The sequence below is a fragment of the Microcebus murinus genome, chromosome 6 (genome assembly GCF_040939455.1).
Source record: "Microcebus murinus isolate Inina chromosome 6, M.murinus_Inina_mat1.0, whole genome shotgun sequence".
Taxonomy (NCBI): domain Eukaryota; kingdom Metazoa; phylum Chordata; class Mammalia; order Primates; family Cheirogaleidae; genus Microcebus; species Microcebus murinus.
This window is the reverse complement of record NC_134109.1, coordinates 63,303,743-63,316,117: the sequence shown is the minus strand read 5'-3', so window position 1 is coordinate 63,316,117 and position 12,375 is coordinate 63,303,743. Positions and strand designations below refer to the sequence as shown.

The following is a 12,375-nucleotide window of genomic DNA, read 5'->3' as shown; positions in this document are numbered from 1 at the left end:
GTTTCTGGTCTTTCTGTTACATCCTGTCATGCAATATATCTTTCTTTCTTGTCATACTGTCTTGATTGATATAATTCTATAGGAAGTCATGAAATCACATAGTCCAAAATCTCTTTGTTCTTCTTTTTAAAAGTGATCTTTGTTATTACAAGGCCTTTACATTTTTATATATATTTTAAAGTCAGCATGCCAATTTCTATTTTAAAAAGAAGCCTGCCGGGGGGTTTTGATTGGGATTGTGTTAAATTGACATCTTAAAAACATTGAGTCCATGAGCATCTCTTCATGAGCATTGTCTATCTCTTCATTTATCTAGGTGTTCTTTAATTTCTCTCAGCAGCATTTTATAGCTTTTCTGAATATAAGTGTTTTTTGCACATCTTTGCCTGAATTTTTACCTATTATGAATAGAATTGTTCTTTAGTTTCATTTACTGATTATTTGTTGCTATTATAAGGAAATACAATTGGTTTTGTATATTTTCCTTATTTCATTAGAACTTGCTAAATTCACGTAGACTAGTACATTTTTTGGTAAGAGTTTCTATATAGATGACTATGAATGAAAACAGTTTTACTTCATCCCTCCCAATTTTGGCTTTCTCTTTTTTTCCCTTGAAGTATACTGTTGAATTGAAGTGATTAAAGTGAACACTTGTAGATTCCCTTTTGTTATGTTGGGAAAATTCATTCTATCCATAGTTTGCTTTATAGTTTTATCATGATCAGATGTTGATGTTTGTCAAAGCCCTTTCTGCATCTTTTGAGATTGCTTTGCAGTGTTGAAATGAAGTGATTAAAATGAAGATTTATTGATGTCCTTTATAAGGAAGGTTGAGAAGATTCCCTTCTGTTTCTCATTTGCTTTACAATTTTATCATGATTGGTTGTTGAATTTTGTCGTGTTCTTTGTGTACCTATTGAGATAGTCATAAGTTTTTTTCCCCTTCACTTTGTTAATATATGACATATTACCTTGATTAATTTTTGGATGTTATCCAACCTTGCATGCCTGAGACAAACTCAGTTAAGATATATTATCCTTTTTATTGTTAATTTCTTTTTAATTAAAAGAAATGGCTACCAACAATTGACTAAATATGCCAACTATTCTGCTAGGTATTTTAAGTGTTATTTCTAATTCTTACAACAACCTGCAATTAACTATTATTCTAGCTTGAGAGAGGATAAAATTGAGACTAAGTGAGGTCTCAGGAAAAATGTATAGAACGTGTAGGAAAGTTTGAATTTTATATCTTCAAAGCCCCTGGTACTCTTTCTACTGTGTCATGCTACTTTTTGTAATAATTCATAGTTTAAAAGTATCCAAGCTCATATTGATACTTTATGTGCTTTTTTTCCAGATAAGTATATTACTTCTTAGAATGTAAATAATTGATTCATGAAAAAAATTTTCTAATAGATTTTAAACATTACCATTGAACATGTTTCTTCTAGCTTCCACCTTTGTTATTGCTATGAACCAAAGTAACTAACAAATATTTAAAAGTATTTTAATACATAAAGTATATTACCTATGTAGCCTGAGATAGCTTGGGTGTATTTGTGAGGGTTCAGACAAACAGAACCAAGAGGATGTGTTTGTGTGTGTGTGTATGTGTATGTGTGTAAAATTAGAGAGAAAGGAGAGGCTTATGAATTTATTATAAGGTATTGACTCATGATTATGGAGGCTGAGACGTCCCATATCTATTGTTTGCAAACTGGAGAATCAGGAAAGCCAGTGATGTAATTTGAAGGCCTATAAGTCAGATAGCTGGTGGTATAGATAGATTTTAGTCCTGGTCTAAAGACCTGAGAACCCGGAGCACCAAGGGTAAAAGTAAATCAATGTCCCAGCTCAAGCAGTCAGACAAAGAGCAAATTCAACCTTCTTCCACCTGTTGCTTTTATTCAGGCCCTCAGTGGACTGAGTGGTGCCCACTCACAATGGAGAGGGCCATCTGCTTTACTCTCTTCACCAATTCAAATGCTGATCTCTTCCAGAAACACCCTCAAAAACACACCCAGAAATAATGTTTAACCAGCTATCTGGGCATCCTGTGGCCCTGTAAAATTGATGCTTAAAATTAACCATCACATTGGGTTATTTAGTCTTGTTCCTGACATTTTGGGGAATCTGCTTTATTTTACATTTAATTTGATTATTTTTAAACCTTTTTTTTTAAATCTAAAGTTACAGAAAAGTTGCAAGAAACGTACAAAGAACAGCATTTTTACCCTTTCCCATATTAACCAATTTTTAATATTTGCCACATTCATTTTATCATTCTGTCGTATTAGATGTTTGTGTATAATTTCTCTTTTTTGAACCCTTTAAGAGTAGGTTGCATATACCTGGTCCCTTACTCCTTAATACTTCAGTCTGCATTTCCTAAGAACAATGATATTCTCTTAAATAAGCAAAGCATAGATATCAAGTTCAGGAAGTTTAACAAAGATACAATACTATCAACTAACCCATATTGTTTTTGTCAATTATCTCAGTGATGTCCTCTAGAGCTGCAGTCCCCAACCGCCCCCCTCCCAACCCTTAGGCCATGGCCTAGTACCAGTCAGTGGCCTATTAGGAACTGGGGTGAATGGTGGGTGAGCAAAAGAAGCTTCACCTACATTTACAGCTGCTCCCCATCACTCACATCACTGCCTGAGCAGTGCACACCCCATCCCCCCATTGAAAAATCGTCTTCCATGAAATTGGTCCCTGGTGCCAAAAACGATGGGGACTGCCACTCTAGAGCAATTTTATTCCCCAGTACAGTATACAATCCAGGATGTTTCTTGTACTTTTAGGAAATAAAATACCTCATGTTTATTATATGATGCTGAATCAGAAAAATTAATACTTTAATATGCATAGGACATCCAAAAATAAGTAACATTTCTGAGTTGTAAAGAAAGAATTTATAGTACATCAAATAATGTGCTTTGCATAGAATAATTTAGTTGAACTTTTCTGATTAACAATTTAAATCAAATCATTCCTGTAGCAAGAATACTTGTTTTTTAAATGTTAGATTTTAAAAAATCAGTCTATTTCTCTTTTAAGTGTCTGATTTCAGCATATTTTCTGTATATTTAATATCACCTTTTATTTCATTTTTGCTTTTATCAGTTAAGATTAGGAGCTGTAGATGATGTTGGGTGGGCAGGACCTGCTGTTTATTCAAATGTTAGCCACCAGCTAAAATACAGAGAATTTGGTTTATTTTCTTGTATCTAGTTATGTAATAAATCATCCCAAAACTTGGTGATTTGAAACAATAAACATTTATTTACTGACAGTTTCTATAAGTCAGAAATTTGGGAGCAGCTAGCTTAGCTGTGTGGTTCCTGCTTAGGGTATCCATGAAATTGCTGTCAGGCTGTTAGCCAGGCTGCAGGCATATGAAGGCTTGATTGGGGTTGAGGATCCACTTCTGAGATAGCTTATTCAAGTGGCTGAGAGTAGAAGGCCTCAGTTCCTTGTCAAGTGGGCCTTTCCATGGAGTATCTTGAAAGTCCTTATGATAAGACAACTAGATTCCTCCAGATCCATGATAGTGAGGAGAAAGTCACAATGCCTTTTATGACATAGGCACACATGGTCATTTCCACCACAGTCTATAGTGGAAGCGAGTTACCAAGCGCTAACACATCCACAGTCAAGGAGAGGGGCAGGCTCTACTTTATGAAGGGAGGAGTATCAAACTGTGAGTATCACTGACAAAATGGAGGTAAGCAGTGGAAGAGCCTCTGGATACCTCTTGATGGTGGCTTCTTGGAATGTCATTGAATTGTTGATTTTCTAGGGAAGGGAACATTTTGTTACTATTCCTAAGACCAAGTCTATTACTAGTACTTAGACTGTTATTTGAGATAAACACTTAGATACCATTGTTTTCCTCATTCCACTTAAGAAGCCTTAAAACTCGTATTTTTGAGGAAAACATCTAAAATGAATTAGAAAATCCAACTCAAAAGTATGTAAATAATCCTTATTTATTTGCTAAGGTTTTATTTTGTAGACTTGTTTGAAATAAAGTGATAATCAGGACTTAGAAGTGGAAGTTTTATTTTAGATGCTGGTGATTAGGAAGAAGGATAATGTGAACTGGTCAAAAATATGAATTATGGAATATCTTTAGAACATTCAACTTTTAGGTAACTTAATTTTGTTGTAATTTCATACTTAGAGAAAAGTTGTAAGAATAATATGAGGAACCTTTATATGCCCTTTATCTTGATTCATTATTTGTTTTGTGCCAATTTGCCTTATTCTTTGTCTTATCCTAGCCTGGTCAACCTAATACCACCAGGAATAAGCCTGTAGTATAATAACCTTAAGTTTATGGATTCATTGCAATGAGAGAGACTGCATAACAGAGGAACAACGGGGCTTCTCACTAAACAAAGGATTGTAAGCCTAAAGAGTAAGGTAGCATTTAGATGAAATTTAAATGAAGCAGTGTTTTAATAGACTCAAAGCTAAGCCAGGGCTGTGTGTAAAGGAGTTAACATCAGATCTGGCCTACAGAGTGGATCCAGAATCTTGTTTCCTTGGAATCTAAAAAATTAAGAGAGATGAGGAATGTCGTGTTCAGAAAGACCATATCTGAATCTACATCTGTTATAAGTCTAGATTTCTTCTTTGTATCAAAGTTGCTTAGATCCTCCCAGCAAAAATAGGATATTTCAGGTTTTCTCATGTCCCTTTCTAGTCATTTCTCCAGACAAGCATTGTTCTGATATTTTTCATGATAGAATAGTCTTGCCTGTCCTTAAACTTTGTATGAATGGAATCATGTATTTGGGTAGTATGTAGTTTCTTTTGCTTAGCATAATGTCTGTTAGATTTGTCTGTTTTATTGCCATCTTCCATCAGTTCCTTTTCAGTGCTGAATAGTATTGCATTGTACCAGTAGACATACTAGAATTTGTTTATTTTCTTGTTAATGGACTTGTGGGTTTCTAGTTTGGGGGCATCATGGGAAAGGCTGCTATGAAAATTCTTGTGTTTAATTTTCTGTGGACTTGCTTTTATTTCTCTTAGATAAATTTCAGGTATAAAGTTCTTGCATCAAAGGGTAGGTGCATAGTTATATGGTTAACTTTTAAGAAACTGCCAGAACTTTTCAAAATGAATTTTCCATTTTATAGTCCCCCATAAATTGCAGACAACAGTTTGTGAGGGTTCCCTATTTGCTTCATTTCTTTTCCAGTGTTTGGTGTTGATAGTCTTTTTAATTTTAGCCATTCTTGTGGTATGAAGTAGTCTTTCATAGTGGTTTTAATTTGCATTATCCTAATTACCAATAAAGTTGAATATCTTTTCATTTGTTTATTGGCCATTCCTATATCTTCCTTTGTAAAGTATCTGTTCATGTCTTTTGCCTATTTCTTTTATTGGATTGTCTTTATATTTTAGAATTATTGAAGTTCTTTATGTATGTATTGTAGATACAAGTCATTGTCACATACATCTTTTAAAATATTTCCTTCCAATCTGTAACATGTATAGTCACTTACTTAGTGGTGTCTTTTGATGAATGGAAACTTTTAATTTTGAAAGTTAATTTTGAAATATAATTTATTAACTTTTTTCATTAGTTAAATGTCTCCTGTCTCCTGAGAAACTTCTACCTATCTCCAAGTAATGAAGATATTCTGTGTTTTAAAACTTTTGTGGTTTTAACTTTTACATTTAGATCTGTGACCCATCTGAGATTAGTTTTGTTTATGGTATGAAGTATGGGTGAAGGTTCACTTATTTTCCATAGTATATACAGTTTTTCCAATATCATTTGTTTAAAAGATTTTCTTTTCCTCCATTGAATTGCTTTGATGTTTCTGTTGAAAATCAAATGACTGAAAAAGTTTGGATCTATTTCTATTAATAGGATCCATTGGTCTATGTGGAATAGTGTGCATGTGCATTAATAGACTTGAAAAAACCATATAAAGTGCTTATTAGATATTGACATACATAGGAAAAACCTTTCCCATTCATGTATTGATAGCATCTTGAATCTTCTTTGTGATTGCCTTGTAGCCAATGATATTTGGAGGCTTTTTAGCATGGTCCTCTATGTATGCCAGTGCTACTTTTTGTGTCATGTGAGACTAAAGCTCACATTCTTATTCTTTTATATTCATCTGTAAAGAGAAGGCGCTCATTTAGTACAGAATTCTAAAGCTGGCAACTAGCAAGAAACCTCAGAAACCTTTTTTTAAGTAAAATGGTTGTTTGTACATATATTATACAGATCTAGACACAGACCCTTGGCAACTATCCACCAAGAGAGACGCCTTGGGTCTTTGCAGTGGGAAAGGGAAGAGGAGGAGAATATGTAACCACATAGAAATTGGGATTTCTTTATAAAGAAAATTTATTCTGGAACCATTGCCCAGTCATATCAATATCTCTATTATGGGCTGGGCGCGGTGGCTCACGCCTGTAATCCTAGCACTCTAGGAGGCCGAGGCGGGCGGATTGCTCGAGGTTGGGAGTTCGAAACCATCCTGAGCGAGACCCCGTCTCTACTAAAAATAGAAAGAAATTAATTGACCAACTAAAAATATATATACAAAAAATTAGCCGGGCATGGTGGTGCATGCCTGTAGTCCCAGCTACTTGGGAGGCTGAGGCAGGAGGATCACTTAAGCCCAGGAGTTTGAGGTTGCTGTGAGCTAGGCTGACGCCACGGCACTCACTCTAGCCAGGGCAACAAAAAGTGAGACTCTGTCTCAAAAGAAAAAAAAAATATATATCTCTATTATGTCTATCACTCACATTCAGCATATGTAATTTGCACTTTGCTGAATGATACGGAGATTTTAGCCTAAGGGAACTTACCAAAGTTACCTATGTTGTAACTCTCAATCTTTTGAATTAAAATAAATCTAAAAGTAAGCACTAGATAGCTGTAATTCACCTCCAGAGAGGAGAGGACAAGGAATTATGAGCTGGAGGGATGGAATCTCAAATCGGTGTTGTTGAATACTAAAACCATCATTCATAAATTAAAATTGTTTACACTCTAGATTAAGTACTGTTTATCAGGTAGTGTTTATGGAATTTTCTGAAATAAATTCTTGTGTTTGAATGGATTTATAATATGCTAAATTCATCACCATAGATTGAATTATGGAGAAGTCCTTTAAAAAAGGTACTTTATCTATTTATTGTATTTTATCAATTTTAAGGTGAACCCCCCTCCCTGACACCCTTCTTTTAATATGTTTAAAATCAGGTTGTATAGATTGTGATTTTTTCAATCAATTTAACCAGTTTAGGCAGTTCTGTAGTCATTGTATGAGCATGTATAAACATCAAAGGTGCCATCATATACCTTCAGAGAATTACCAAAGCCTCTTAAAAATAAAAACAGAAAGAAAGAAAAAAATCCCGGAGACAATAAGGGAGTACTCCTTTAACACTACATTAATAGTTTTGTTGACAGGGCTAGGAAGGTCAGCTAGACCTACTTTAATTACAGAGCCTGCTTAAAACTGGGCACTTTAGTTGTTTTACGGATTATTTTAAGAATACCAGTTTTGATGGTATAGAAGATGATTTTGTAAGGAAAGCCAGAAAATATCGAAGATTTAGTGTCAAAGTGATTCAGAAGATTTGGACTGTGACTTTTTAGGAAAGCACAAAAATGTTATATGAGAAAATCTGCATTTAAATCCAAAAGTTCTTACAATCACTGTGTAATACAAATTCTAAATTATAAGAATGCATTATATTGGTTTAATTGAGTTAGTCTGCATATAGTAATCTGTGCCCTACATTTTGTGGTGTCTTAGGTTGGGTGAAATTTGATAGTAACTTTATTTGTGGATTTTGTCCTTTCTCTGATATTTAATATTCTGTAATATTTTTTGTGCTCTTTCATTATTTTCATGTGAAGTGGCCTAGTATATCCTCTATTCTCACTTACTAGCTCTGTGACCTTGGACAGGTGTTTAATTTTTCTGAACGTCAGTTTTTGTAACTATAAAATGAGATTACATTTAACTAGTGGCATTATTATGTTTATTCCTTATCACTTAAATTCCAAGAGATTGCACATACATTGTTATACTTGAATCTCATAACAACATTTCAAGTAGGGTATTCATATACCCTTGATAAAGTGAAACTTTGGTGTTATTAATATGTCAGTTTTCCTGTCTTTGATCTTCTAGAAAAAAGTTATATTTCAGTAATAATTGTACATAGTTTAATTTACTTAAGTAACAGGGAGTGAGGAGATGGGAACAAATCAATGTCTTTCAGCGTGTAAATGGTTGAGCACTATTGTGCTAGAAGATGTAATGAGGCAGTCAGGTGCTTTCAGCCCTATATAGAATCCCTGCAAATGCAACAGCCACATATACAGTATAAACTAATAAAGGATTATTCTATAGGCTACTTAATACAAATGGCATTGCTATTGATGTGATTTTTATTTTTCCTAAATGATGAACAATTCTTTAATGTTTTAAACAAAAATTAAAATTAAATTTTGTTGATTTATATAGAAATTGTAGGTCTGGAAATACTTATTTTGTCCTAAAATAAAATAGCAAGAATTAAAAAGGGCTGATGTTTATGTGTAAAATGGACTTAGTTCTATGTTAATGTAACTATAAGTAAGTTTCTTATATACTTGAATGTCCATCTGGAAATTTGAAAATCTAGACCATTTTTTGGTGTATAGAACTGTTTGGTGCATTGTAGGATGTCCTGCAATCCTAGACCCTTTCCATTAAATACCAGTAGTCACTAATTGTTTTGATAGTCAGTAAACATTCCCTCTAATTTGAAAAATGGCCTCAGACTCCACTACACTTGTTGGTCTGAGATATGTTAAAGGTGAGGAAATTAAGTACTAGAGGATAAGAAATGATTACGTGACTTGTCATCATGCTTTGACTAAATTTAATAAAAACAAATAATTTGAAACTTTTAAAATTGAGATGGCTATATTGATATGTTCTTATTTTTCCTAGTAAAATGAATGAAGATAAACCTGGTGACTCACAGAACCTTGGTAAGTAACTGTATTTAAAATATTTTTATTACAACAAATCTTTTTAGAATGCTACTTAAACAATAAGAATGAATTCCCTGGTGCATGCTTATTAGTTCATACGTCCACATACTACAGTATAATATGTGTATTCATTTCAACAAAAGTCTATCAGAGGACAACTTATTTGCCAAATTTTATTTGTATATTGTATATATACTTATCAGATATGGTTTGAATCTGAATAAAACAGTATTATTTATTTAATAAATACAAATTTTTCCACCTTTTTTGTATGACTTTTTCTTATAAAAGGGAAAATGCAGGTGAGAACAACTTAAACAATACACAAAAGTTTAACATGAAAAGGAAAACTTACCTCTTAAGGGCTCACAACAATCTCCCCAAATAGATGCAGTCTCTTTTGACCTTTGCTGTTAGTTGTTTTCTTCACTTATTATCAGTATCTATTGACTTGCTACCATGAAAGATGAGGAATTTATGTTATTTTTAAACTCTTCTGTGACTTCTCCCGCATCCACTGTTTTTAGATCTTTTTCAGTTCCTTCTAAAACGATTATACTATACTTAAAACTCTATAGTTTGACCATCATTTTTAGAGATTATCTATTGATGCCACATTATGTTGGATAAGGGAATTTGAACTCCTCTCTCTGCTTTTTTTCCTTACAACTACCTCCAGATTTCTATCAGCTATCCTAGTAGTCCTGGAACTTTAATAATTCATGACTACCTTTATGCATTTGCTAAATACAAATACACCCCTACTGTTGACATTTTTCCTAAGATTGACTCTTGTGTTTTTACTTACATGAATATGTTTGAGGAAACTTTATTTCATTATTATAATAGAAACCAGTATCATTTGCTATAGTAGAAGGTGATCTAAGCAATAAATATAAAGAAATCAGAACAATTTTACTAAATTTTAAACATTAAAATTAAAAAGCAGCAGAGTACAAATAAATACAAAAGTAATCTGCTTATAAATATGCATGCCTGAAACCTGGTTTGCTCTGTGTCCAGGGGTCCTCACTTCTGGGTAAAGAAAGACAAGAGAAGAAGGGGGGAACAAAGGGAAAACCATAGCATATAGCAGATGCACATCCACCAAGGGTTTATCATGAGGATTCTTCCTCTTCTACAGACTCAGCTAATTCACAAGATCTCCTCTTTTGTAATCTCAGCTAATTCTATGTATTCCTCTTTCTCTTGATCACTGTATACATACCTATGGCTAAAAGTGTAGGCACTGAGGATGAAGGAGTTAAAGTGGGAGCTGCTGGTGTAAGATGTCCAATATGAACAAATGCCAATTTGCTGGAGTTAATGTAGATAGCTTGTTTGTATGGGGAAGGAAGAGGAGCTGAAATCTTTTAAAGAGTTAGGAGAAGCTCTGATTTATGGCTTATCTCATTAAGTTGGAGTGTAGGGGGGGCCAATATAGTTAGGATATTTCACAATATTGAATATCAGCTCATGCTGTTTCTTTCCAGTTCTGGAATCTATTTTGTGAGCAGCCTGTTAATAAGTATGGCACTTTTTCAACACATAACATTCCTTCTTGATTAAATATATTAAGGTAAATAATACTTGCTGCTATAATAGGTAAACCCTGGAGTCTTAATGGTTTAACACAATAAAAGCTTGGTCAGGTTACTGTCCAGTGTAGATAGGTTAGGGAAGATGGAACAGAGGAAGTTTCTGCTTCACACAGTCATTTAAAGAGTGGAGCTCCCTCCATCTTGTATAGATCTGTTGCCTTGAGATCCTCAGTCTTACCTCTTCACCTAGTGATTTTCTACTTGTTTCATAAGCATATTAAAAAATTTTTCTGGGCCGGGCGCTGTGGCTCACGCCTGTAATCCTAGCTCTTGGGAGGCCGAGGCGGGTGGATTGCTCAAGGTCAGGAGTTCAAAACCAGCCTGAGCAAGAGCGAGACCCCGTCTCTACTATAAATAGAAAGAAATTAATTGGCCAACTGATATATATATAAAAAATTAGCCGGGCATGGTGGCGCATGCCTGTAGTCCCAGCTACTCGGGAGGCTGAGGCAGAAGGATCACTCAAGCCCAGGAGTTTGAGGTTGCTGTGAGCTAGGCTGACGCCACGGCACTCACTCTAGCCTGGACAACAAAGCGAGACTCTGTCTCAAAAAAAAAAAAAAAAAAAAATTTTCTGGACAAATAAACAGAAGACAAAAGAGATTAGTAGTTACAATATTACCATTTATTCAATTCTGTCTATATGTCACATCCTGTTAATTATTTAAATATATACTTTCTTATTTAGTCATCATTAAGGCATAGTTTGAGGTAGGTACAGTTGTTGTCCTTATTTTTATAAGGAGGAAATGGAGTCATAAATAAGCCAAGCACAGAAGATACTGCATTATCTCACATGTGGAATCCAAAAAAGTCAAACTCATAGAAGCAGAGAGTTGCATGGTAGTTACCTAAGCTGGGGGGTGGGAGGGTAGAGGAGGCACCAGAGATTGGGAAAATTTCAGTTAGAAAGGAAGAATAAGCTAGATCTATTGTACAACTTGATGGCTGTTGTTAATAATGATATATTTATACTTGAAAATTGCTAAGTGAGTAGATTTTAAGTGTTGTCACCACAAATAAATGATAAGCATGTAATACGTATGATAATGAACTCCATTTAGCCATTCCACATTTCCAAATGTCATGCTATACATCAAGTCTTAACTCAGATCTCCCTGACTCTACAAGTTGTATTTGTGTGTTTTGGGGGGTGGGGATAAAATACACATAAAATTCACAATTTTAACTATTTTGAGGGGTACAATTTGGTGGCATTTAGTACATTTACAATATTGTAAAACTATTACTACTATCTAGTTCCAGAACGTTTTTATCACCCTCCAGGGCAGTTATTTAGTCCCTGTGCCCATTTAGGCAGTCATTCCTCATTTTCCCTGTTTTCAGCCTCTGGAAACCACCAATCTGTCTTTTGTCTGTCTTTGTGGATTTACCTATTCTGGATAATATAATTCATTATGTAAATAGAATCATATGTGGCCTTTTGTGCTTGACGTCTTTCACAAAGCATAATGCTTCTAGTCTTATCTACGTTGCAGCATGAATTAGTACTTTATTCATATTCCACTGTATAGATGTACCATATTTTATTCATCCTTTTATCCATCCATTGATGGACATTTGGTTTGTTTCTGGTTTAGCTATTGTGAACAGTGCTGCTGTGGACATTAGTGTATAGTATTTGTTTGAACATCTGTTTTCAGTTCTTTGGTATATATACCCAGGAATAGAATTGCTGTGTTATATGGTAATTCTGTGTTTAATTTTTGA

The 12,375-nt window shown here is 34.2% G+C and overlaps 1 protein-coding gene across 4 annotated transcripts in view; it reads left to right on the top strand.

Annotated features, from left to right (window-relative positions):
- The window catches only part of G2E3 (G2/M-phase specific E3 ubiquitin protein ligase), a 61,347-nt gene that overhangs the window by 6,708 nt on the left and 42,264 nt on the right, over positions 1-12,375 (top strand). For 2 of the 4 annotated variants that reach the window (XM_012773474.3, XM_012773475.3), the window contains one exon: positions 9,000-9,040. In XM_012773474.3, the coding sequence (XP_012628928.2) occupies positions 9,004-9,040 (37 nt within the window). In that variant the 5' untranslated portion in view covers positions 9,000-9,003. Of the gene's footprint in view, positions 1-3,109; positions 3,737-8,999; positions 9,041-12,375 lie in introns of those variants that run through there. The other 2 variants (XM_012773472.3, XM_012773473.3) reach the window with 2 other exon arrangements.